Source organism: Rhinolophus ferrumequinum, chromosome X, assembly GCF_004115265.2.
Source record: "Rhinolophus ferrumequinum isolate MPI-CBG mRhiFer1 chromosome X, mRhiFer1_v1.p, whole genome shotgun sequence".
NCBI classification, from domain to species: domain Eukaryota; kingdom Metazoa; phylum Chordata; class Mammalia; order Chiroptera; family Rhinolophidae; genus Rhinolophus; species Rhinolophus ferrumequinum.
Window position 1 is genome coordinate 6318915 of NC_046284.1, and position 25611 is coordinate 6344525.

The 25611-nt window shown below is 50.7% G+C and overlaps 2 protein-coding genes across 2 annotated transcripts; one reads left to right on the top strand and one right to left on the bottom strand.

The window, feature by feature from the left end:
* The first annotated feature begins 407 nt into the window (after positions 1–407).
* On the top strand, positions 408–9848 carry TEX28 (testis expressed 28). Its single transcript, XM_033105143.1, has 4 exons — positions 408–419; positions 2478–3190; positions 8711–8846; positions 9540–9848. The coding sequence occupies exons 1-4, from the start codon at positions 408–410 to the stop codon at positions 9846–9848; spliced, it is 1170 nt and encodes a 389-aa protein (XP_032961034.1).
* A 508-nt stretch (positions 9849–10356) lies between these two features.
* LOC117023026 (long-wave-sensitive opsin 1) lies at positions 10357–21907 on the bottom strand. The gene is made up of 6 exons (XM_033107445.1): positions 21716–21907; positions 18327–18623; positions 15325–15493; positions 14526–14691; positions 12822–13061; positions 10357–10468 (listed from the first exon to the last, which is right to left on the bottom strand). Exons 1-6 carry the CDS (start codon positions 21825–21827, stop codon positions 10358–10360), a joined length of 1095 nt encoding a protein of 364 aa, XP_032963336.1. The 5' UTR covers positions 21828–21907; the 3' UTR covers position 10357.
* Between the last annotated feature and the right edge of the window lie 3704 nt (positions 21908–25611).

Below are 25611 nucleotides of genomic sequence, written 5' to 3' on the forward strand. Positions count from 1 at the left end.
GGGCCCTTGTTTCATAGATTCTATCTCTACCTTTTTCTCAGGTTCCTCTCTGGTTTTGGTGAAACACCTTCTCCAGTAGCTGCCAGAGAAAGAATCCAGAGGTGGTAAACTATTTGAGTACTTCCAAGTTGGAAAATGTCTTTAGTCTAACCTCACAAATTGACAGTTTGTAGAATTCTAGGTTGGAAAATCATTTTCCTCCCCAATTTGGAAGGCATTAGTTCATTGTGCTCTAGTTCCCAGTGCTTTGCTGAAAAGTTTGAAGACATTCTGACTTATGATTGTTTGAATGTGACCTATTTTTTTTTCTCACTGACAGTTATTCTCTCAGCATATTGAAGATATTATTCAACTGTCTTCTGAATTTCATTGATGCCATTGAGAAGTCAGCTCTCAGTCTAAAAGTCATGGTTTTAAAGGTAATCAACTTTTTAAATCTAGCTGCTTTTAAGATCTTGTGTCTATGTGTAGATCAATTTCTGTTCTTCCTGTTTGGGATTTATTGAGCTTCTTTGATTTGTGTCTTTCATCAGTTCTGGAAAGTTCTTAGTAACTGTGTCTTACAAGCTCACCACTGCCTCACTCTGTCTTCTCCTCGTGAGATGGCAATTCGATTTTCCTTTTAGACTTTTTAACTTTACCTTCCATGACTTCTGTTTTTCAATTTATTTTTTCAAATTTTCTATTTCTTTGTGTCTGTGTGCTGCATTCTAGATGCTTTCTTTAGCTCTGTTTTCCAGTTTACTAATTCTCTCTCCAGCCATTTCTAATCTATTAAATCCAAATATTGAACATTTAAAAACTTAAAAATTGTGAAATCTGGCATATGTACATTAATGTCCAGAAAACATCAACACACAGTTTAGGAAATAATGACAAGGTGAACATACATTTTACTACTATTCAGGTCAAGCACCCTGGCCTCCACGTGTCTCTCCCAATCTTCAACCCCTTCTCCCACCCTAGTGGGAGCCACTATCCTAACTTTTATGCTACCAATGCACATGCTTTTCTTTATAGCTTTGCTGCCTGTGTATGCATCTCTAAACAACATCATTTTGTTTTGCCTGTTTTTGAACGTGATTTGAATGGAACCCTATATAGTGTGGGTTCTTCTGTGTTTGGCTTGTTTTGTTCAACATTATGCTTGTTCATTCATGCTTCCAAGGCTGTCGTTCATTTTCATTGCTGTATAGTAGTATACTGTTGCCTGTATTACCGTTCGCTTACACATTCTACTATCAATGGGCAGATGGGTTGTTCCATGCAGGTGGCTATTGAGAACATTAGTGTAGCTGTCTCCCTAGGACATACCTAGAAATGCAATTGCTGGGCCATTCGGTTTGCATGCCTTCAGCTTTACAATATTACCAAATGCTTTCCCAAAGTGCTTGTACCAGTTGCTCTCCCATCAGGGGTGTTTGAGAGTTTCTGTGGCTCCATATTTATTATTGTTACTCTACGTTTTCCCAATCTGCTAGATGCATAGTGGTATCACATTGTATTTTTTTAAACTGAGGTATGATTTGCATATAATACACAGAACCAAGCTATCTATTACAATGCAATCACTCCTGACTTGTTACTGGGAGAGTGTTTTCAGATAAAAAATGATCGTGAACGCACTTATGGTTCCAAAGTAGGAGAGCAGAGGCTCTACCTGTTCTGACCCCACCGATATCTCCTAGCTCATCACCGTCCACTCTGCCCTGGTCCACTGTGTTCTACCTATGTTGCTATGGCAATCTTTATTTTAGACATAAGAAAACTGACCCTCTGAGCAGTTTATTAACTTTCCCAAGGTCCCGGAGTGGTAGTAGAGTCAGGATTTGGACTGGGCTCTGTCTTGAAGGTGCTCTTTCTGTTATCCTTTGCCATGTGAAAGACTCGTTTGTTTGCATCACAATAGAATTTTCTACCCTGGAATATCAGCTCTATGCGAGCAAGGAATGTGTTTGGCTTCTGTACTATGTGACAGGCACTCAGGAAATAGGTGTTGAAGGAATGATTGGATGAAGGAACGAGACTGTTAGGATGCAACGCGCTCTGCCTACCTCTTCTATCTGCCTAGCAGTAGCAATACAACAAGGCACATGGCTTAATGGGAACGAGTTTATTCCATACTTTACAAGAACAGTTTTTTATAGAATGAGGTGCACAGCTGGTAATTCTTAAAAGAGAAGAAGCCAAAGAACAGAAGGGGTCGGTGTGGAGCGGGGGATTCTAGCTGTCTGGGGGTTGTGATGAGGTTCACCTATAGACAAAGGAGTGGATGCTAAAAGGGAGGGGAGAGGGACCCAGATGAACTCAACTTTTTCAGTCTGTGTTGGGTCCACCTTGAATGCATAAATCTTGTATATGTGAGTTTCTGTGCATACATGTAAGTATTTTTATAGAGTGAAGCAATAATGTGTTCAATTCTCCTACTATTTGCAGCTCACACAAGTACCCACTTAGCGATTTGTTTCCCAATGCAGGGCGAATACACGAAGGGCCCAAGTGCAACCCCGTCCTCCAACTTGCCCTTGTGCAGGTCCCTGTCATCCAGCGAGGATGGCCCCAGTGGCCACTCCAGCCTCTCAGATAGGGAGCTGGTTCGGAACTTACAGGATAACATCCAGCACCGCATCCTCTACCTCTCCGAGCAGCTGAGAGTGGAGAAGGCCAATCGGGATGAGAACACCATGGGCTACATCAAGTTGGTATCCAAAGCGGATCGGCACCAGGCCCCCCACATCCGGCAGGCCTTTGAGAAGGTGAACCAGCGTGCCTCTGCCACCATCGCCCACATTGAAAGAAAGCTCCACCAGTGTCACCAGCAGCTGCAGGAGCTGGAGGAGGGCTGCCGGCCCAAGGAACACAGCCCAGACAACTGCCAGCAGCCCAGTGAGAAGGCCCCGCTTTCAGAGCCCCACAAACCAGGTGGGGAATACTGCTTGTCCACCAACTTGTCTGACATCGTGAGCGACTCCCCTCTGGGGAGTGACTTCCCAGCCTTGCAGCAGGGGAAGTCCTCAGAGACAAAGCGCGTGGCCCAGCAGCGAAACCTGCCGTTGCAGAAGGTGAAGGAAGAGCTGAAAGAAGTAGAGAAGTTACACCTCAGCCTCCAGATGTCCTATCAGAGTCTAAAGGAGAAGTATCTGACAGACCTGCAGGTGTTGGTGGAGTCCCTTCAGGAGGAGAAATGCAAGTGAGATGGAACCCCTTCTGGCACCTTGGCTCTGGGGACAGCCCCCAGGGCTGTCCAGAGGAGGGTGATGGGGAGCCGAGGAGAGGGGAAGAAGCAGCTCAGTGTTCCTCTAGGCCACTGGCCCCGCAGTGGAGAGGGCTCGTCCCATGTCCCAGGTTGCATACCAGCCTGGCCCTCTGCTGGCACACAAGGCTCCAGCTCAGGGTCCAGCTCAGGGTCCTGCAGCTGCTGCTCTGAGTGGGGTGGTGGGAGACAGCCGAGGTGGCGGTGAGCCCAGCAGACAGCCATCATCAATTAGGGAGGTGTCCTGCCATCCTGTCTGCTGGGATGATGCGGAAGGACTGGAGTCACCTCGCCAGCCACGATCCCTTCACTGGTGCTCATGGCTGAGCTGGGGCCCAAGGTCCCGTGTAGGACGTTTATTCTGCAAATGACTGCCTTCTGGGGAATGCTTTCTCCCCACTGTGCAGTGGGTCAATTTTATTTTCATCTAAGACAAGACTAGCCCCACCCAAAGGCAAACTCAGTCCCTCGAAGGACCCTCTCCATTCCAATTTGGTCACTTCTCAGGGTCCCACCAGCCACCAAGGGTGCCACGCACCCTCCCGTGATCCCTGAAGTCTTTTGACTTCATTAACTCTAATCCTTTCTCTCTAATATACTGAGAAAGGGGGTTTTATTGTGTCCATTTCTGTAATTCTCATGCCTAAAGCTGTGCCTGCCGTTTAGCAGATACTCAATAAATGTTAAATAAGTGAACAAAAAGGGGGTGGGTGGGTGGGATTCACTTAGATGAGCCCAGATTCGCAGCATTTTCATGGAAGTAAGAACTCTGCAGTCCCTTCGGTACCTGCGTGTATGTGGGGAAGAAGCGTGGGGAACAATCCTTTTCTGTTCTCACTGGGAAATCCTTCCCGCACTTACACTGCTTGAAAAATCCATAAAGGGCAGTTCAAGAGTATTATGGGGCAACCCACTGTCGAGTAAGCTAACCAATCAGAATTACAACTTTCTTTTGGAGCTGATTTTCATTGGACACGGCAACCCAATCTAAAATCTTGTGACTCTCAAAGCCCCCTTTGTCGACATAACATTTCCAAGGTTGGATTTGTATAAAAGGAAGACCAGAGCTCAGTGGCGGTTATACACATCCGCACACATTTCTATACTGCCCAGGCCAACCGGACTGTTGTGCTCAGGTGAGCTCTTAACCCCCTAGCAAGTCAGAAGCTGCCAGGTGTGCAGAGGAGCAGGGCAACCTACTTCCCCCCAGACTCTGTGAATCTACAAGATAGTCCTTCTGAGCTAGACGCCCCCACCACCATTGAACTGTGAAATAAACTTTGTGTTCTGCCACTGAGATTTTTCTGGTGGTTGGCTACAGCAGTTAGGTGACCCTGATGAATATACATGAGAAGCAAAAAAAGCAGGTCTGTAGGACTGAGATTTACCAAGAGCAATGGACAAGGGGCTGAAGATGACGTTAGGTGATAACAGTGACAGCAGGGAGCGTATAGCATTGTTCACCTGTAGTGTTCAGATGCCCACTTTACAGATGGGGAAACAGAATCTCAGAAAGGCGCAAGCAGGCCACACGGCTAGCAAGCGCAAACCTGAGAGTATGTCAACCTGGCCTGGCCTGGCTGTGTGGCTTCCTAAGCTAGGGGAGGGGGACACAGGAATTCGTCGCATGTTTAAATATATATTCATCCTTCAGATACTTTTAAAATCCTTTATGTGAGCTAGATGCAGACATGGAAAGGTCATGTTACATATGTATTCAAGTTAGTGAAGTGTTACCTGGTCTCCACTCCTGTGTGGTCACCACTCAGGCCCCTGTGATTGTCATGTCTTCTCTGGTGTGTCACAAACTGAACTTTCAAACTGAAAAATCCTATGACACTTCTCACAGGTAAATCTGTTTGTGTTCAAGATGGCTTTCTTTTTTATTTGTTAATTGAGATGAAATTCACAAAACTAAAATTATCTGTCTTGAAGTGCATAATGCAGTGGCATTTAGTGCATTCACAATACTGTGAAGCCATCACTTGTATCTGGTTCCAGAACATTTTCATCACTCCAGAAGGAGACCCCATCACTCCCCATTCCCGCCTTCCTCAGTCCCTGGTAACCACCAATCTGCTTTCTGTTTCTATGGATTTGTCTATTCTGACATTTCGTATAAATGGAATCGTACACGATGTAGTCCTTTGTGTCTGGCTTCTTTCACCCAGTGTAGTTATTTTGAGATTCATCCAAGTTGTGTGTTGGAGCAGTTCACTCCTCGCTCAGCAGTATTCCATTGTGTGGATGCACTACAGTTTGCTTATCCATTCCTCTGCTGCCAGTTGGGGCTGTTATGAGTAAAGCTGCTATGAACATTCTGGTATAAGTATTTTGGGGAACATATGTTTTCATATGTGGAATTGCTGGACTATAAGGTAGATATACGAGTATGTTGAACTTTTCAAGAAACTGCCAAACTGTTTTCCAATATGGTTACACCATTTTACATTCCCACCAGGAGTGTATGAGCATTCCAGTTGCTCCACACATTTGCCAACACTTGGTATGGTCAGTCTTTGAAATTTCAGCCTCTTAAATGCAACCACAACTTGGTGGGCCCTAAACTCCAAATTGTGTCACCCTAGCCCAGTTTTCTAAACCTCAACACTATTGACATTTTGGACCAGGCGATTCTGTGTTGTGGGAGCTGTCCTGTGCATTGTAGGATGTTGAGCAGTGTCTCTGGTCTCTACCCACTAGATACCAGAGACACCCTGGAGGAGTTTCCTAAGCTCTCATAACAAATTACCCCAAACGTGGTGGCTTCATACAACAGACATGTATTCTCTCACAGTTTTGGAGGTCTGACGTCTGAAATCATCTTTACTTGGCTGAAGTCAGGGTGTCAGCAGGCCACACTCCCTCTGGAGGTGTGAGGGGAGGATCTGCTGCTGGCCTCTTCCGGATTCTGGCGGCTATCTGGCTCCTTGTGGCCGTATCACTGCAGTCGTTAAGGCCAGCGTCTTCATGTCTGTCTCTGCTGTGTCTTCACACAGCCTTCTTCTCCGTGTGTAAAAGCTCCTTCTGTCCTCCTCTTACAAGGATATGTGTGATTGCAGTTAGGGACTGCACGTGCTCAAGAGGAGATCTACTGTCCCCTGCTGCTTGAGTACCCTACCCCACATCTGTTTCTCCATCTCAGACGTCTCCAAGTTGTGGACCATTAGGTTCTAGATCAATTTGCCAAAAGCCAATCCTTAGGTGCAGTCAAGAATATACTGTATTGCAGTACCAATATAGTTTAGGACAATTTGTGTTATAGACGGCCTTCACAGCTTTGGAAGACTTAGGAGGCATTTTGATTGGTCATCATTTTGTCTTCGTAAGAACATTTTCTGGAGTGCTCCATTTGCCTCTGCGACCTTAAGAGCTGGACAGAGAGGGATCCTTGACTAAAAGAGGGACAGGGAGGAGAGCCCAGACGGTGCTGCCAGAGGGCGAGGCGTCTGGAGGCAGAGAAGGGGGGACTGAGAGACTATCCTTATGAATTAATATCTTCTTACTCAATAATCTGTTCAAGAATACGTTTGAGGATATATTTATACATTCTTATAAATGTAATAATGAAGAATCTCTTTGTTGACTTCATATTTGTGAAGAACGTATTCATGAAAATATAGTTGAACATAGTTAATATCTTGAATGTTGCGGCTAGGTCCTTCATGTTCATGGAAAGACAGTTGTAGGGAATCTACTTTTGGGGTGGACATCCTGCCATCTCCCCCTCGCTGTGGGCAGTAGGGGCAGAGACTCGTGGAATGTTCTTTGAAACGCTGTTGTGAATTGGCTCTTGACGAAGTGGCTTTCAACATATGAGTGTTCAGCTTATTTAGCTGCCCAGGGGACATCTCCACGTGGGCGTCAGTCAAGTCCTTGAAACAGGGCCACATGACCTCCTCACTTCACGTTCCCTGTCTGTGCAGCAGCACCATTGGTTACGCTCCTGTGCACGTCAGAGCCATGGTCATCAGCCTGCTCCTTCGTGGCTCTGTTCTCCATAGAGCTCCAGGCAGTCTGTGTCTGCGGTCCCTTTCCTCTTCTCCAGTGTCACTGGCCCTGGCTCGGGTCAAGCCTTTCCTGGCTCTTCCCTAAATGACAGTGCTAGAAGCCACCCGACATCTATCCTTCCGGCCTGTCCTTCTTGGTGCCAAAATGAGTAACCTCAAAGTTTTCTTTAACTTAGGAAACATTCTAAACCCAGGGAAAATGTAGAGAGTAACAGGAGCAACACTGTATACCCACCCCTTAGCTTTCTCAAATCTTAACATTGACCATTTTTGCTTCAAATATTATTTATTTTTTAAATGTATTATTATTTTTTGAAATTAGGCAATATTGGGGAACAGTGTGTTTTTCCAGGACCCATCAGCTCCATGTCAAGTCGTTGTCTTCAATCTAGTTGTGGAGGGCACATCTCGCTGGCCCATGTGAGAATCGAACCGGTGACCTTGGTGTTATGAACACTGCGCTTTAACCGCTGAGCCAACTGGTCGCCCCCAAATATTTTTTTAAAGAAGTAAAACTTTAAAAAATTCACTTCTGCCCACCTGGCTATCCTCATTGGGCATTTACCTTTTCCATGCACATTTTTATACTTTTTCTACTTACATACGTAGCCACAAACCACAAGTAGTGATGTTTTGTTTGTGTTTTTTAACAGCTCTACTGAGATATAATATACGTGCCATAAAATGCACTGTTTTAACTATACATTTCAATGATCTTTAGTAAATTCACTGAGTTGTGCAACCATTACTACGAGACTATATTTGTTTTTTGTTTTAATAATAGCTTTATTGAGATATAATTCACATACCATAAAATTCATCCATTTAAAGTGTACAATTCAGTGGTTTTTAGTATGTTTGCAAAGTTGTGCAACCATCACCACTGTCTCATTGCAGACCATAACATTGTCATCACTCCAAAAAGAAACCCGTCCCCATTGGCAGTTGCTCCCCACCTTCCCCCTCCCCCGCCCCCAGCAACCACTATTCTGTTACTGTCTCTCTGGATTGGTCTATTCTGGACATTTCATATAAATGGAATCATACACTATGTGGTCTCTTGTAACTGCTCCATCTCTATAACCCACAGATTTTGATGGAATAACTACTGCATGCCAAACACTGGTGCTGGGAATATGTAAGGAATTTAATAGCATATGAGAGTAATTTAGATTTTGATTTGTACAAATCTTCTGGTCTATCTCTATTTTGGTAAAGCTTTTACAAAAGAGGTATGATATATACCGGTAGGAGATACCTGACTATCAGTGTGGGTGTGGCTGAGGTGCAGACGGGAGGAGGAGGACGCAGGGTTTGACTAGAGCTTAGGGCAAGAGGAGGAAGGCGGAACCCTGAACCCAGGTCTAGTTTTGACGTAGGACTGTCTCCACCAGCATGAGCTCTGGGCAGGGTACTCAGGAGTATTACTTTCTCTTTTGCTCCCAAGACCAGTGTTGCTGGAAGAACTGGTGAATGTCTACCTGCAGGGGCACCTGAATGAGATTTGTCATCTCAAACAGCATCTGGCCTGCACTGAAGAGAAAATGGTCTATCTGTCCTATGAGAGAGCCAAGGAAATGTGGGTGAGTACCTCATGCGGGCTCTTTTGGAGAAATGGCCAGTGAGAAGGATGCAGGGATGAGAGTCACAAAGGATGAGCTAATCTGTTCTGATACCCTCCAAATCAAGGAAAGACATGATCCGCACGCTGTGCCCCTGCTGAGGGCTCAGTGGCAACTCACACATTTGTTTTACAGCCAGCAGTGCCCCAGCTTTGTGTTCATGCCGCGCTTCCCCTCATCCAGTTTAGCTGATCTGGGAAACTGGGGCACTGTGGTTCTCATACTCCAAGGTGCGTCAGAGCCACCTGCAGGGGGTGCTGACGAGTCCCCAGGAGCTGCTGCTGGTGTGAGGAGCACCCGCTGGGAGCCCCTGCTTTTGACCCTGAGGTAGCAAGAAGTGGGTGAAGGACTTCCCTGTCCTGTGCCAGAAAGCCTCCCTCTCTCCCACCCCCTCGGACCTTACTCGTGTCCTGGGCCAGCTCTCTCATGGCCAGGTTGTGTCTCAGGCCGCACTGGGTGAGGGCCATGTCAGGGGAGACCTTCACTGTTACGGGGAAACACAGGCCCTCCCAGGATATATGTGCTCTGGGCTCTCCACCTCCCTCCTAAATCTTCAGCTCACCAACACTTGCTGCGCACTCCTTAGGAACTCAGGGAAGTGACCTCACTTCCCTTCTGATCTCTGGCAAGAGCATGTGGTTTTGTCACCCGCAGGAGGTCATGGAGACTTTCAAGAGTCGGATATCCAAGCTCGAAACGCTACAGCAAGCGACCCAACTGGAGATGACAGAGAGCCTCCGTAGCCGTCCCCAGTTCCTGTTCCGATTCGGGAACCTGCTCCTTACACTGGCCACCATCCTCCTCGTCTTCATCGCCACTGTGTGCACCTGCCCCTTGCTGCTGGTGAATTCGCATCTGCGCATATGCACCATACTCATGCTGATCGGTCTCGGGGTCCTGGCCTGGCAGAAGTGGCATGCCACCCTTGCCCTGCACTGGCAGGCCTGGGACCCCTCTGGGTGAAGACTGTATTCCAAGGCCTCTAATCCACTATCAGACGGACCTAAAGGGCCTGGGTTTGCTAGCTCCTCCCCCTTCCAGGTGTCAGGGAGCCCAGCCAGCCCTCCCTAGAAAGCCACTTCTCAGGTCTCCCTGGATTTCCTCAGCACCAGCCCCAGGAGAGGTGTGCGGATGCCCACCTGCCTCACACTTCCCTTTCTCACAATTCATCCATGCCATCTGCAGACATGAGGTTTGGAAACGATTAAAGTCTCTGAAGTGCAGAGCTACTCTCCTTTCTAAACCCCTCACACCCTCTTACGACTCAGTGACTGAATACTCAGAGGCTCAGGTGGCCCCAAACTTCAGTGGTAGCCTCTGTGACTTGTTTTTGGCAAAGAGAAACTACATTTATTTCACAGGGATGGAGAAGAAGGGACGGTGGGGGTGGTAGCCAAAGCCCCGGTGAGTGGGACGGGGGTTACGTTTTCCGGTAGGAGGCAGATCTTTTTGTTGTTGGGGCCAGGAGCTACTCATGCCGGTGACACCGAAGAGACACATGAGGCCTCCGTTTTGGAGGTGCTGGAGAGTTCAGAGCTATCATCCACTCTCTTCCCAAAAAGCTGCAAGATGCAGTTTCGAAACTGGCAGGACAAAAAGTATTATTCAGCAAAGCAGGAAGGGCCAGTGTTCCCTGCTTATGTAATGCTTGGGGCATTCGGAGGAAGGCGTTCATTAAGTGTCACCTGGATGACAACAGCTTTTCTTTGACTATTCCAAACCCCACAGAGTGGGTGGAGGAAGGCTCAGGTTGTTCCTCGCACGTGGGGATAGTCTATTCCTGACACTTTGGTCATCTGTGTCATCTAATTCAGCAGCTGATGGTAACTATTGTGGGTCACATCGTGTCCCTCCAAAATATGCGTCCATGTCCTAATGCCTCAAGTCTGTGAATGTGACCTTATTTGGAAATAATCTTCGCAGATGTGATTAAGATGTACATTACTATGAGGTCATGCTGAAAGGAATTTGGACACAGACAAAAGGCACAGAGGGAAGGAGGCCATGTGAAGGCTAAGGCAGAGATCAGGGTGACTCGTCTACAAACCGAGGAACAGCAAGTACCCACCAGAAGCTAGGAGAGAGGCAGAAACAGATTCTCCCCCAGAGCCCTCAGAAGGAGCCAACCCTGCTGACACATTGATCTCAGACTTCTGGCCTCCAAAACTGGGAGACAGTATATCTCTATTGTTTAAAGCCACCCCGTCTGTGGGAGTTTGCTATGGCAGCCTAGGGAACTCACACAGTGACTGAAGATGATGCCAGCGAAGGGGCCTATACATAGAGTGACCTGTCTCCTGAATGTCCGGGAAGAGGCATTTTAGTGCAAGGGAACGTGATTGTCATCTTGTTTCTAGTTCATCAATTTGGGGGCCAGGCTAGGACTAGGTAGACAACAGTCTAGCCATCACCTCATCACTTTAGCCTAGAGAGTTGTCCGGCAGCAGGGGGTCCCTGCTCTTTGCTGCTTGGTCCCTAAAGAGATCTGGGCCCTATTCATTTCTCAGATTACATCTCAGATCATCACTGAGCTAACCATAATACTTTGAGAACACAGACCAGATGCATTTCCTGTTATATTCCAGGCCTCTTCTTGACTCCCTCCAGCTCCCTCCAGCATCAAAACTCTCAAACATAACAAACCTAATTGTTGAAATCGGTAACATAAGAAATGGGCTGAACAGCAGAATCAACTCAGCTGAACAGCTGGCCGATGAGGCTGAGGAATTCATTTGACACATTCACTCAGCCTCTACCTGCTGAGCACCCATTCTGCACCAGACTGTGTCCTGGAGGGGATCAGCAGTGAATAGAAAGAGCCAAGTTTCCTGTCGTCATGGAGTTCCATTCCAGAAAGTTCTCAGAATGCAACAGGAAGTGATAACAATGTGGAAAGAGTGAAAGAAAGCTTCGAATGCCTGGAAAGGTCCAGAAGTGCAGACAGCTGGGGAGAATGGGAAGAGTCAAGCAAAGACAGGACTTGGTAAGCTAGCCTAGGATTCCACAGACAAAGCCAGACCTAAAACGAGCCCCATGTACAAGACAGGGAACGGGTCAGGGGAAGAACTGCACTCTGGGTATTGAGGTGCCAGCAGTGGAGTCCTGGGGAATTTGTTGTGGTCCTACTGAATATTTCAATGTTACCAAAACAAGGCATGCTGAAGGAACTCCACAGAGAGTCAGGACCAGGCTGGAGGGGGCGGAGCCATGGGACAACTGTGAAATGGAGGCCCCGAGAAGAGCCAGTGGGAAGGAATGGACTGGTGAAATGGGAGGTCCCTGAGGGGGTGGCATTTCTGACCCATGAACCTTCCTGGCCACCATCCAGTCACATCACAACTGCACCTTAACGAAGTGGACGTGATGGGCTCAAGGAATAATAAGGCAAATTGCGCTTGTGAGATGATGAACCTCAATGGTCACCTGTAACCTGCTGAGAAGTCTAGGAGTCCCGGGCAGTTTGCCAGCCCACGATGGCTGCCATCTGGCAAGACCTTGGGTAGGACCACCGTGTGTCCCCCTTGAACTACCCCTTGAAGTCATGAAAACCACAGGTCAGTGCAGCAAAGAAGGGCCTCTTTTGTGTCCTTGTTGGACTTCGGGATTGGAGATGAAAATATGAAAGTTGAGAGGAGTTGCGCCTAGAAACGTAAGACGTGCACACCTACGGTAAATGTAGTCGTGTCCAGGCAATCCTCGGGTGTTTGAATTCTAGGTCAACAGAAGGGGAGAGCACGCAGCACGCAGGCGCTGCAGGCAACACCCACCCTTAGGCGGAGAACATAAAAGGACCCAGAGGGAGAGCTGCCTGGGGCTGGGTCACGTGCTGTGCCTTCCCTGGTCATTTTCCCAGGGGACAGACAGGACTCCAGGTGGAAGCCATCACGGGGCTCTTCCGGGGTCTTTCCAGTTTGCACCACCGAAGGTGTGACTTACCTGCCGGTTCATAAAGACATAGATAATGGGGTTGTAGATAGTGGCACTTTTAGCAAAGTAGGCTGGCAGGGCGGCCACCAGAGGGTGGAAGGCATAGCCAGGGTGGGCAGCAGCAAAGCATGCAAAGAAGGTATAGGGCCCCCAGCAGAAGCAGTATGCCAGGATCATCACGACCACCATGCGCGTCACCTCCTTCTCTGCCTTCTGGGTGGACTCGGATTCTTTCTGCTGCTTTGCCACCTGGGGGAGACAGAGAGTCGTGCCAGGGGACAGTGAGTGGGAGTCTCTCAACGCTCTGTATCTGAGGGGACTCCGTGTTCCTATTGCTTGGGCAGCAAGTCTGGGAGGCAGTGCGAGGTGGGTGGTCCAGGGATGGGGAGTCGTGGGGAGAAGGAGATGAGTCCACCGTTACAGCACCCCAGCCAGCCAGCCAGCGGCCAGCTCCCACCTGACTGAGTGCACGCCTGGTCCAGGGTGGCATCTCAGGAGCTGTGCAGACTTTGAGGTAGCAGCTGGGCCTGGCTAAGACGGCCCGGAGCCGGGGCCTTCCAAGCCCTTGGCTTAGCTTGGCTCCCGTTAGGAGGTGGAGAAGGAGCTAAGGAGGCTGTTCTTGGCCTCACCTGCTCTGTTATCAGCGTGTCCCCTCCTGTGCTCAGGTCTGATGGGCTGGGCAGAAGAAGACTCAGAGGCTGGCCACTGCCTGCTGAGGGCAGGGACTGACGGCATGCGGCTGAGTGGGCGTGAGGGACACGTTCTGGAGCCTGGGCTCCACAACCCAGAGGTAACATGGCCCAAGCCATGATTGGACACGTGTGGGAGCCAGCTACTTTAGTTCTGATCCCTGACCACTGACAGGGTAGGGGGAGGAAGAAAGGGGCAAATCACAGGCTAAAGACAGTGAGGGGAGGGGAGCTTATCTTGAGGCCCCAGCCTCCACTTTAGAGAGAGCTTATCAACACATGCTGATCCGATTGTGGACACGAGCAGCTTCATATATGAAAGGCACCACCCCAAAGGGCCTTCTACCACCTGTGCCAAGCAGGATCCCAACAGGAACAGATGGCACATCCAGATCAAGCTAATTGTAGCTTAGTTGATTGATAAAGGGACAGCTTATGATGTTCAGGGGACCACAAGGGGAGTGCAAAGCTCTAAGCACCCCAGGATCCAATCTCAACCTCCTGTCTCTCTCTGATTTCCTACAAGGGCCCCCAGTGGTAGCTCAGCATGCGGGGATGAGATGCAGGGGGCACTGGCTGTGTACGGGATCAGCTTCCCAGGGAGGAGGGTGAGGAGAGTGAGCCTGGAGGCCGATGGCACCTGTGAAACCACTCCTTAGCCTGCCCACCCGCCCGTGAAGGAACAAGGGCCCTCTGCTGGCAGCCTTTTTAAAATACCCCTTGATTTGCGGCTTTCACTTGCAGATCTGGCTGCCCGGGGAACTGTCCTGGGTCAGGAGTAATGCAGCTCTGCTCCCTTATTGGGCCTCTCCATGGGGAGAGGGCGGGGGCAGTGCCTTCCCGTCCTATAGGAACAAGGACAAGGGACGCAGGGCTGTCACTGCAGCCCTAAAGAAACTGCTTGAGTCACGTCTGGTTTGGGGGCAAGAGAGCGGATTGGGTGATTCTCAGTCCCTACCCAGACCTCCCTGGCCCTCCATATCCTACCAGCTGGGGGTACGGCCAGGAGGGCATGGAGACTTACTGCTCGGATGGCCAGCCACACTTGCAGGTAGCAGAGCACAATGACGCTGAGTGGGATGATACAGCACGTGATCATGAGGACAATCATGTACGACTGAACCCCAGGGTACGAGCTGCCGCTGAACACGTCTGGGCCGCAGGAAGTCTTCAGGCCATGGGGCCAGTACCTGGAGAGAAGGGCTGGCAGCCTGTCCTGGTGCAGGCAGGTCAACCTGGGCCCCCCCACCCCGCCAGCTCAGGCATGCCGCTGACAGGTAGGGTTGGGGGGTTTTTTTTGGTTTTTAATTGAGGTGAAATTCACATGACATGAACTGACCATTTTTAAAGTGAACAATTCAGTGGCACTTAGTACATTCTTCACCACTATCTGGTTCCAGAACATTTTCATGACCTCAAGCACACCCCTCTTTTACAAGAGAAGGGCAAGGCATCCTCTTGCCTTCTAAGAACATGTGTGAATACCCAAATCATTTTTCTGGGGTCAACTAGCTCAGCCCATGGCCTGAGGTTGTCGGTGTTTTCTCCATGTGTTTCCGTGAGCAGCTCGCATTTGGGAGAAACAGACATTTCCAGAGGCTTGGAGACCATGGGGCCCATTTCCATGTTGCAGCCAGCCAGGTGCACACATTCATGGACCCTGTATGCTCCAAGGGTTCTCAGGGAGAGTCAGGTCCATCCTCACCTTATTCATGGGGCCCCGGAGGCCCAGAGACAGAAAGCCATTTGCAAAGGGAATCACAAGTCGGACCCTCCCCGCTCCGTCCTACCAAAGCACCTTCCTGGCCCCCTGGCCTCCTTACCTGCTCCAACCAAAGATGGGCGGGGCAGTCCACACAGCAGCCCAGACCCAGGAGAAGGCGATGCCTGTGACGGCCAGCTTGGCGTCAAACCTCATGTTGCCAAAGGGCTTACAGACCACTAGCCACCTCTCCCAGGAAATGATGGCCAGGGACCAGAGACCCGTGATGCCTGCAGGGGAGAGCCAACAGACGACGGCTTTGAGCCTCCCACATCGCTTCTTCCATCCAAACTTGCTGACGGTTCTCCACAGGAAGAGGCATCTCCCCCGCCAACTACCTGCAAAACCTCATTCTCCAAAGAGTGTTTTCAGGTGCAGGGAGCACTGGGTCTCTTGGTCCATTTCTTTTTCTAACACCTGCTTTCCAGTCCTCCCCCATTGGGCCTCTCCTTGCCCCCTCTCATTCAGCCTCTTCGTCCATCTCGCTTCCCCTCTCTTTTACTTGGCCACCAGCCTTTCCTCTGATGCCATTGAGGCAACCCCCCAATGGCCATGTACACACCAGCGTGACCACTGCCATGGTCCCAGCCAAGAGCTGTGCCCCTTCTGCCCAGACACATGCATTCCTTAGGCACTTGGAACCCAATCCCCTAATTTCCCACCGCCTACCACCATTTGGTAGGCGGGGACAGTGTCTCCCGTCCTGCTTAGTCTCTGGAGGTCTGTGTGCAGAATTCTGGGCTCCATGAACTGGGGTGGGAAGAACGACATCTTTGTTTCCCCTAACCTCTACTGGCATTTCCTTCCAGTACGGGTGTGACAGCATCAGCAGTGCCTGTGACTTGGTCACTCTACAGAGGTGGCAGACAGTTCCCAACATCACTATGTTCGTTACCACTTTGAAATTTCAGTGGCTGTCAGGCTCGATCCAGTTATTTGATACTTTAATGAAGAATGGTGCCACTAATACTTCTAAAAAATACTTCTAATGCTATTTATTGGATTATAATATAATTAAATTGAGTTATAATTTTAATACTAATACTTTAAACAAAGGACTGTTGCTAATTACTGTTTAATACGTCGATAATTATATTTCAATATCATTGACTTCCTTTGTAATCCTATGGATCTCATTGTGCACATTTGCAAACATTCTTCGGAGAAGGGGTCCATAGGCTTCCCCAGGGGGCCAAGGGGCATCCATGGCACCAAAACTGGGGCAGAAGTACTGGCTGCTCGGCAGCTGGGCGACCCAAGAATGGACCGCAAGCAGAACCAGAGCTAGCCGTGAATGGACACAGAGACCACTCTGTGGCCATTCAACCGCCACTGAGGCGCACGGAGCACTCGCACTTGGGGGACGTGCTTTCTCTGCCTGACCTTCCCGGTAACTCCCATTCTATGCTTTCAGGAGAGCGCTGGGTTATCAGCTGTAAAATAAGAGGCAGTTAGATGGGGAGGGTGGTCCTTACTTGTACAGTGGGCATCACGTTAGTACCTACCCGATAGGGTTGTGGGCGGGTTCAGTGTGTTCATTTAAATCTTCCTTCCTGAGTCCTGCCCCCATATTGCAGATGGGACAACGGAGGAGGAGCAGAGCAGGTAAAGTAATTTAGTGGAGCTCACACCACTAGTAATTCAAATCTGGGGCCAGGTTCCTCCCTCCCCAGGCCCCTCCTGTCTATCCTAGTGTCTCTTCCTTTTTCTACGTATATTGTCCACCTCCTGAGAATCCGAATTGGAGATCAGTTTAGGTGGCAATGAGACCAGCCCAAGTTAGACGTGGGAGCTGGGGACCAAGGCGTGGTGGCCAGGTGGCCCTGCGAAAGTTGAAAAATGGGACAGAAGCTGCAAGCCTTGGCTGGTTTGACAGCCGGGGGCCTGGAGACAGGCTGCACGTGCTGAGTGCTATGGCCCTTGGGCTCCCTGTCTTCTTGGGTGTACACTGAGCTATAAACCTGCCGCCCTCTGTTCTCTCAGGGGGGCATGGTGCAAGGGCTCCCGGAGGGGACCTCAGCCTCATCAGGCCTTCTTGTCCTCCTCTTCCTCGTGGGCCCCTGAGAGAGAAACCCGGCCTCCTGGCAACCACCTCGCCTCACCAGGTACCCAACTGGCGACAGATCCAGCTCCTACTCTAGCTTCCTCGCCACTCCTACCGATGTGGCTTTGGCTCCCTCCCTCCCTCAGCCTCCTTTCCACTTTCCAGCCTCCTCTTGGATCTACCCCTCCAGTTTCCTTCGCCCAAACTAAAGTCCTGCTCCTGAGTGCGTCATCCCAGACCTGCCCGCCTCTTGTCTGCTCAGCGGTGGCTCGTTGTTCACCAGTCCTCTGCCCACCCTACCACTGACTGAGCCCAGCTCTCCTCAACCTCTCCGCACCAGCCTCCTTCTCACCCTGCTGACTCAAGATGCAGCTCCTCTATCGCCCCCCCAGGACAAGGTCCTCTGAGAGGACTTGTGCCACTGTGTAGTCCCTCTCTGGCATAGGGCCCCCTCTCCTCAAGACGGGAGCACCTTGGGGCTCGGCCCTGTGTGTGGAATCCTGTATGCCTGGTGCCCAGCACAAAGCCCGCACACGGGTTCTTCTCAGCCAACGTCCACCTGAGTGGAGCCGTGGCCCACAGAGATATTAGTGACGGGGCTGGGGAAAGGGATGTGGGAATTGCTTCTTTCCCTAGGGAAAGCCAACACAGGTGAGCTGAAAGGGAACGTGTCCCTGATTTGGGTGGGCGTTCTGTTCTGGGTACCTAGAGCCCTCCCCTCCCACCTTGTGCTGGGGTCCCCTGGCTCTATATCTGTTTCCTCATATGCCAGCTGCACGGCCCCAAACGGGCTGTCCCCGAGCAGAGCCCATCTCGGAGCAGGTACTCAGGCTGTGTGGGACTGCAAGTCCACACACCTACATGGTGACCCTGGCCCAGCTTCCCCCGTGGGTCTGTCTCCCTTCCAACGTGTACTTTGCGCATGCATTGCAGGCACACCTGGGGGGCTGTCATGTGAGTGTCTCCTTCACGCACAGCAGGCTGGGTGTTCCCCGAGCCCGGGCCCTTGGCTGGCTTACCACACAGGGAGACAGTGTAGCCCTCCACGACACACAGAGGGTGGCCCAGCACAAAGTAGCCATAGATCTGGTTCACAACGCTGATGGAGCTGGCGATGACGGTCTCTACCAGGTCAGCAACTGCCAAGTTCACCAGGATCCAGTTCAGAGGGTGGCGTAGCTTCTTGAACCTCATGGTCGCCACTAACACAAGCCCATTAGTGAACACCGAGGCAATGACTACAAAGGCCATCCAGGCGCTGGTGAGGTGGTACACCCATCTGGGAGCGATGTGGTAGTTAGGGCCTGCAAAAGGGCCTGGGGCCAGGAGGGTACAGAGTAGGTAGCAGCGTCACTCACCTGCACAGCTACGCCCGTCGCACCCCTCCCGCCCTGTCAGAGCCTCCCCTCAACCCCCCCTCTCCTGCGCACCGCCTTTGCAACTGGTTCTTTCCCTCTAGATTTGCCCATCTGCAAACAACCTGTCTCTCAGGACAGAGGCCATGGCTTGCTGGACACCTGCAGGGACATCCTTGAAGTTAACAAAGCGGAACTCTTCAGCATCTCTGCTGGCTGTCGTTCCCTCCTGGGATTCGCCACCCCCAGCATGCTGGGCCAGCCCCATGGAGTGCTGTGGGCAGGCTTCTGCTCCCATGAACCCCCTGCACCGCCTGCACTGCTTCCCGTGCGCGCTCCACGTCTTTCTGTTGCTGGATCTCCGCTCGCGCTCTCCCCTGTTACCGGGTCCTCTTTCCTTCCATACCATAAAGCCTGGTTCAGATGCCCTTGGCTTCTGGAAGTCTTTCCAGATTCCCCAGCTGAGTCAACTCGGCCCCTTGAGACTACCATGACGCACCTCTATGACGTTCTAGTATGTATTGGAGTTACTTAAAAGGTACAGAGGCTTAGCGTGAGAATAGCAACTGGAACTGGGAGGTGTTTGGAACACTCCAACTTGCACGCAAATGCAAGGGGCCAGAGCAGTTTCAAAATGAGGCAGCCTGAGTGTCCTTCCCAGACGGTCCATGGAGTCCAGATTGGACAGGGTGGGGACAAGGGCCGTGCATGGTGGTGAGAGGACAGCAGCACTACGAATGTGGAAGGCCAGAGAGAAGGGACACTGGAGCAGGTGTCCTGATTCGCCCCTCCCTCCTGAAAGCTCTGGGACTCATTTCATGAAAAAGATGAGCATGACAAAGGTATCACAGTGAACACCCAGGCAAAGAACCACAGGGAGGGAGGGAATCAGATGTGGGGGCAGGCAGAGAAGCAAGATTTCTTCCAATATACCTTGTTTTTCTAGATTTTAGTTGAAAGCCCTATAAATATTTTATTACACAATTATAAAACAAAATCAAATTTTAAAAAGCAATCCCTGAAAACAAGAAAATGAAACAAATGGACCCAACTGCATAGCCACTTGGTGGCATAAGCACACAGAGAAGGATGATTCTAAGGGACTTGAAAAGAGACTAGCTTGACTAGGTGAACCTAGTGGCATATACCCTACGGATACCTACGGATAAAAAGACCTGTTCAAATGTTACGTTTTTGGTAATCATATTGTTGGCAGTTGTGTTAGTGTCACATTACGAGACCATTGTGAGTGTGTGGGGAATAAAGCAAATGACTAATTAAATGATATTCAAATTCTGCTTCTACTCAAAGCCCTGGAGACCACGATTCTTGGTAGGAGAGAAAGGACACACAGAGGTCAAACCCAATTGGCTCCCCTGGGGGGCCAAGTCGTTATTTTGAAATGGGAGAGGGAAAGAGGAAGAATCAAGCATTTCTCCCGCCTTTTCCATACACACTACCCCCTGGGGAACCCACTAGTGGATGAGGGCAATTTCTCTTTGTCTGTTAGTCCAGCTAACAGATGAAGACAGTCAGAATGCTATTTTTGCAATTCCCAGTGGTTTAATGGGTCCTGGCATTGGGCTTCAGCAGCTGCCAACACCCCAGAAAAAGGGACACCCTCCTAATAGCACGGTCTTGCCAAAACACCCCAAAAACCCAGCCGGCCTCCCAGCAGACGTTCTGATCAACTGCTTGAGAACATGGGAAGACGTCAGCAGAGTCTGAGGTGGGTGAGTCCAGGAACAAATGACTCATTTTCTTTGACATATAAATTGTAAGGAGGTCGAGGAGGAACCTCTAAATTCAAAGAGGATGAAAAGACATATCGATCAATGGGAACGTGTGGGCCTTATTTGAGCCCCGACTCAAGCAGACTGAAAAAAATGTTTAAATGTTGACTGTTTGATGCTATCTTTGAGGTGTGATAATGGCATTGTGGTTATGTTTTCTAAAGAGACCTTTCCCCTTAGACATGCGTACTGAAGATTAAAAGAGGAAATGGTGTGATGACTTGGTTCTGCTGCTAGAAATCAGGAGGAAGGGTAAGGAGAGAGGGTTACAGATGAAATAAGACAAGTGATCCATACCCGGGGCTTCCTTATACTCTTACCTCTACTCTGCTAGATACTTGAATTTTGCGGGGAAAATTCACAAAAATGAATCTTGGGCGTTGAAGAAGCCCCAGGGGCCCCCAGGGCGAGCATTGTTTCATCTCCTTCATGGCTATTCTGGGGTGCAAACAGGTCAACACAAACTTCAGGATTCTCAACCAGTCTGGCCCGGGAACCCTGTTGCTGATCACTGCCCTGGCCTTGAAGAATCCACAGCACATGAGATGTTCTTGAAGGAGCCAATGGTCTTTGGTTTGGAAGAGAGACCTGGGGAGGCGGCCAGGGGCTGGCGCTCACTAGTGTCCTCAGCTCTTTGAACGGCTCACATGCAAAGCTGTTGGACTGGGCCACTCCCAGGGCAGAACTCTAGCTGCCTTAACAGTTTTCCGTTTCTGTTGGGCCCGAGCCCTCTCTTGGCACGAGCCAGCTCAAAGCAGAAAGGCGACCCTGGGAGCCGAGCAGGCTTCTTCCACCGGAATCTGCAGCCTAAGACTGCGGGCCCTGGCACGGAGTTGGGAAGATGACCGCTACAGTCTCTTCTGATCCTAAGGTTCTAGAAGTCACTCACCCCCCTCCTCAAGCCTCCTGCTCCTGGTGTTTGCCTCCTTTTGGTTTCAAGACATGTAAAGATGAGTCAGACCCGGCTCCTTCCCCAGCAGTGTGGGGCCACAAGGCAAGAGTAATGAACTTTCCTGGGACAGCGATTCTCAAAGGGTCTGGGAAGTCTCTGTGGTTTGAAAATGCATATTTGATATGCTGGTGTCCATTTCTATTCAGAAAGGAAAGTCCCATTCATGTCATAATAAAGCTAAGGGAGAAGACCCTCTCGGCTGGTGACAATATGCAGAACACAGACTCCCCCATGGCCCCTTAGGCCTGGTGTCCCAGGGGGCTGCTCCAGCCAGCATGAGCCAGCCTCTCTGGCACCTGCTGTCTCACCTCTGGTGGTGTTGCTGTTGGTGTAGATGAAGATGCTCCCCTGGGTGCTGTCCTCAAAGCTGGCCTGTGGCTCCCCTCCTGAAAGCCTTTGGGGGTTCCACCGCTGGGCCATGGCTCCAGAAAACCCTGTCTCCGATGCCCGCCAGCCCTGATGCCATCTGGGGGTCACAGCAATTTATACAAGCCTGCGGGATCAGCCTCGTCACCTTAAAAGCTCCCAAACCCTTCACCATCTGATCTCTTAATTGGGCCCTGGACTTAGACCTCCTCGTCCCCCACCCCCTGCCTACTGGCTCCTCAGACAAGCCCATGAGGGCGGCTCAGAGGGATTTGCTTGGGACCAAACTCAGAGACCCCGGCTTTCTGAGGTGGCGGCGGGAGCTGCTGTGGCCCCTCGCTCCTGTCTATGTGTTCTCTGTTCCCTTCTACTGTCCAGCTTCCACTCTTAGGTCAGGCAGGCCCAAGGGTCAGGATTTTCAGATTGGGGTATGGGTGAGGAAGCAGCCCTCCCCATGTGATTCACCCCAGAGCCCTGGGAGGTGGGAGACCAGGAGGCTTTGCAAGGCTGACACGTGGAACTGGAGCTTCCTTGAGTATCAGGCCATCTGCGGGGGGGGCACACATGGATGCAAGTGGTGCTGGTGGGGGCTCCTCCCCCAGGAGGGGAGGGGCAGACCTGGGGGGAGGTGAGGAGACTCGACTGTGCATCTTGCTCTTTGCTTCCCCCTCCCCTTGCCCTCCATGAGCTGCATCTCCTTCGGTCACCAGGGTGCTCGTCCAGGCCCTGCCAGCAGCCCTTCCACAGCACCTGAAGGTGCCCACAGACACTCAGACCCCACCCGCTCAAGTCTTCCTCCCCTAAGTTCAAGACCTTTCCTTGGGCTGCCCCTGACTAAAGCCTCCCTCTAGACTTGCCTTCAAAAGAAAACCTCTCTACAGTGCTCTAGATGGGCGGTCTCCTGCAGTCTGTCTTCTGCTGGCTCTGCACTTGGCCTGGACACTGATTACCTGAGAATTGCCCAATTCTGCAGCCTTACTGTTTCCAACAGAGGACCCCGTCCCCCTCGGGGCTCTCCTTAGAGAGCACATCCTTTCTCATGGCTTCTGCCAGCTCCCCTCTATTCAGTCCTGAAATCCAGCTGCCTTCAGGCACCTCCTTTGGGTTGGCCTTAAGCTCACTAAAGCCAAGACATGGTGTGGGGACAGAGTCCCAGAGAGCAGTTTCCAGGCTCTGGGCCTCACGTAGAAAGGTGCTGGCTCGGGTAGTAGATGGCCGTCAGCTGTGGCTAATTGGCCGTCAGTTGTAACCGGTTAGCCAATTAGCCCCTGATATAACTGCTGCGGCTGCGCTGGTTGGTGAGTTGAGTCGAATCGAGTCGAGAGTAGAGTCGGTTGGCTGGCAGGCAGAGAAGTGGACAGCAGGTCGCACGTCTTGTGGATCCAGCCTCCAGTGAGACTATAGTGGTGTGACTCCCCTACCCATGGCTCCGTGGGTGTTCCTTTTTGGCCTAGCCACATCCTGCGTTCTTATGTGGGGAGCAGGACCAGAGACCCCGCAGGCTGCCCCGCATGACAAATGGCGCAAGGAGCAGGGTCTCCCGCATGACACATGGGCTCATATCCTCGCTGCCCTGTTCTCTGTGCCAGGACTCTTTAGCACTCCACACTAAAGCTCCCAGTGATATGGCCATTCCTGCAGGCGGAGGGGAAGCCTTGGCTGACAGGCTGAGAGCCAGAGCTGTGTGGAGCCCCAGCTGGGCCACCAATAACAAAAATGGCTCTTAGCATTGGTCAGTGCCATGCCATGTACCAGGTGTCGGGCTACAGGCTCTGCATGGAATTGAAGGAAAACGTCCTGGCCACAATCTTGCCAGGGCACATTGGCAGCCTGGAAAGCTGGGCTCGCAGCTCTAGGACACCTGGAAGGCTGTGTTTTCCCTGACTGCAAGAGGAAGTACAGCCAGCGCTTCTGCTCCTAGATAGCTACCCAAGATGATTGAAAACACCTGTCCACACAAAACCTTGTATAAGAAGCTCATAACAGCAACTATTCACAAGAGGTCAAAAGGTAGAAACAGTCGCAAAGTGAATCAGCAGGTGAATGAATAAACAAAACATGGTCTATCCGTGCTATGGAGTTCAGCCACAACAAGGAATGAAATTCTGACCCATGCTACACCCCGGATGAACCTTGAAAACATGATTCTGAGTGAAAGAAGCCAGCCCCAAAAGGCCACATAGTGTATGATTCCATTCATATGATATGTCCAGAATAGACAAATCCATAGAGACAGAAAGGAGATCAGTGGTTGCCGGGGGCTGGTGACGGGGGGCAAGGGGGATGACTGCTAATGGGGACAAGCATTCCTCTGGGGGTGATGGAACTATTCTAAAATTAGATTGTGATGGTGCAGTCGCTGTGGGAAACAATTTGGCAATTCCTCAAAACAATCAAAAATAGAATTACTATATGATCCAGCAATTTCACTTCTGGGTACATACCCAAAAGAAGTGAAAGCAGGGGCTCGTAGCATGAACATAGCACGTTCAAGTGTAGCTTGATGTAACAAGGTCAGATCCCAGGTCATTGTGACTCCTAATTCCATGCTTTTCTCTCTTTCCGGGTCCCAGGGAGCTCTATCAGCCTGTTTCCACCAGAGTCAAAGAATCAGAGCATCTGAGAATGTGGGAGCTGGAAGTGAGCCTCTTCTGAGATTGCCTGCCCCACCTGGTCCCTTCTGAGAACTGGACACAGGACTCTCTTGCCAGCACCACCACGGACTGGTTGGGTGGCCTTGGATGGGGCAACCTCTCTGTCTCAGACCAGGTTCTCCTTCTGTCTAAAGAGAGATGGTCAGTCCTGCCTGCCCCTTCCCCCATGAGGCTGCCGTGGGCATCCAGGACCAGCATGTCATTTGGATGCCCTTTGTGAACAATGTGACGTGCCATCTCAGTGGGGTCTGGCAGAGGAAGATCGGGCCATCTGAGGGAAACCTCCAGCTGGAGCCCACCACTTGCTCCACCCCCCTTTGTCCAGAATGACATTAATGACTGAGCTCCGTCTTGAGTCTGCTCCGAGACCCCGGGGAAGAGGAGACGGCAGAGACGGGAGGAGGTGGGGACGGCAGTGAGTCCTGGGACATCACCATCTCTGCAGCGCTGGGTGCTAATTGATCATTAGGGCTAACAGAAGATCAAGTCCTGTTTTAGCAGAAAGCAGATTACTGCCCTGGAAAGTCACCCAGCACCTGGGTGTACATGTGTGCTCCCCGAGGCCCAATGAAAGCTCACTTGGGGTCCCTCACTATGGCAAAGGGTGGATGAAAGGGGAGAGGCACTCAAGAAGGAGATGAGGAACAGGGACGAGGAGGAAATGTAGGTGAAGGGCAGCAGGAGAAATAAGGGAGGCCCTCCAGTCTACCCGGTCTCCCTCCCTCGTCGCCAGCTGGGGCCGGCTGGAAGATAAGAAGATGGTCAACTTGTCTAATCCGACTACTCCTAAGTGACGGGGGGAGGGGCATGATTAGGAGTCCTGGGGTCGGACTGTCACCTTGACTCAGCTCTGGCTCTGGCCAGCAGCCAGAGGGCTTTGTCATTAATAGCGAGTGGCTGCTACAGCTACAGAGCTAGGAACCACTTGGCCGTTTGCCTCTGACTTTTTGTATTGTGATGAAATATACATACATAACATCAAATTTACCCTCTGAACCATTTTTAGGTGTGCAGTTCAGGGGCATTAAGCACATCCCCACTGTTCATCCCCAGAACTCTCCATCTTCCCAAATTGAAATCTGTCCCCATTAAGCACAATCTCCTCCTCCTGCTCCCCCAGCCCCTGGCACCCACCATTTTACTTTCTCTCTCTGAGCTTGACTCCTCCAGGGACCTCATAGAAT

Excerpts from the sequence above, each read along its gene's own strand:
- TEX28 (XM_033105143.1), top strand. Across the intron at positions 3,191-8,710 it reads CTTCAGGAGGAGAAATGCAA|ACCAGTGTTGCTGGAAGAAC; the intron begins GTGAGATGGAAC and ends TTTGCTCCCAAG. Across the intron at positions 8,847-9,539 it reads AGAGAGCCAAGGAAATGTGG|GAGGTCATGGAGACTTTCAA; the intron begins GTGAGTACCTCA and ends TGTCACCCGCAG.
- LOC117023026 (XM_033107445.1), bottom strand. The coding sequence starts at position 21,827 with ATGGCCCAGCGGTGGAACCCCCAAAGGCTTTCAGGAGGGGAGCCACAG. Across the intron at positions 18,624-21,715 it reads CAACAGCAACACCACCAGAG|GCCCTTTTGCAGGCCCTAAC; the intron begins GTGAGACAGCAG and ends TCCTGGCCCCAG. Across the intron at positions 13,062-14,525 it reads TGTGGCTGGCCATCCGAGCA|GTGGCAAAGCAGCAGAAAGA; the intron begins GTAAGTCTCCAT and ends TGTCTCCCCCAG.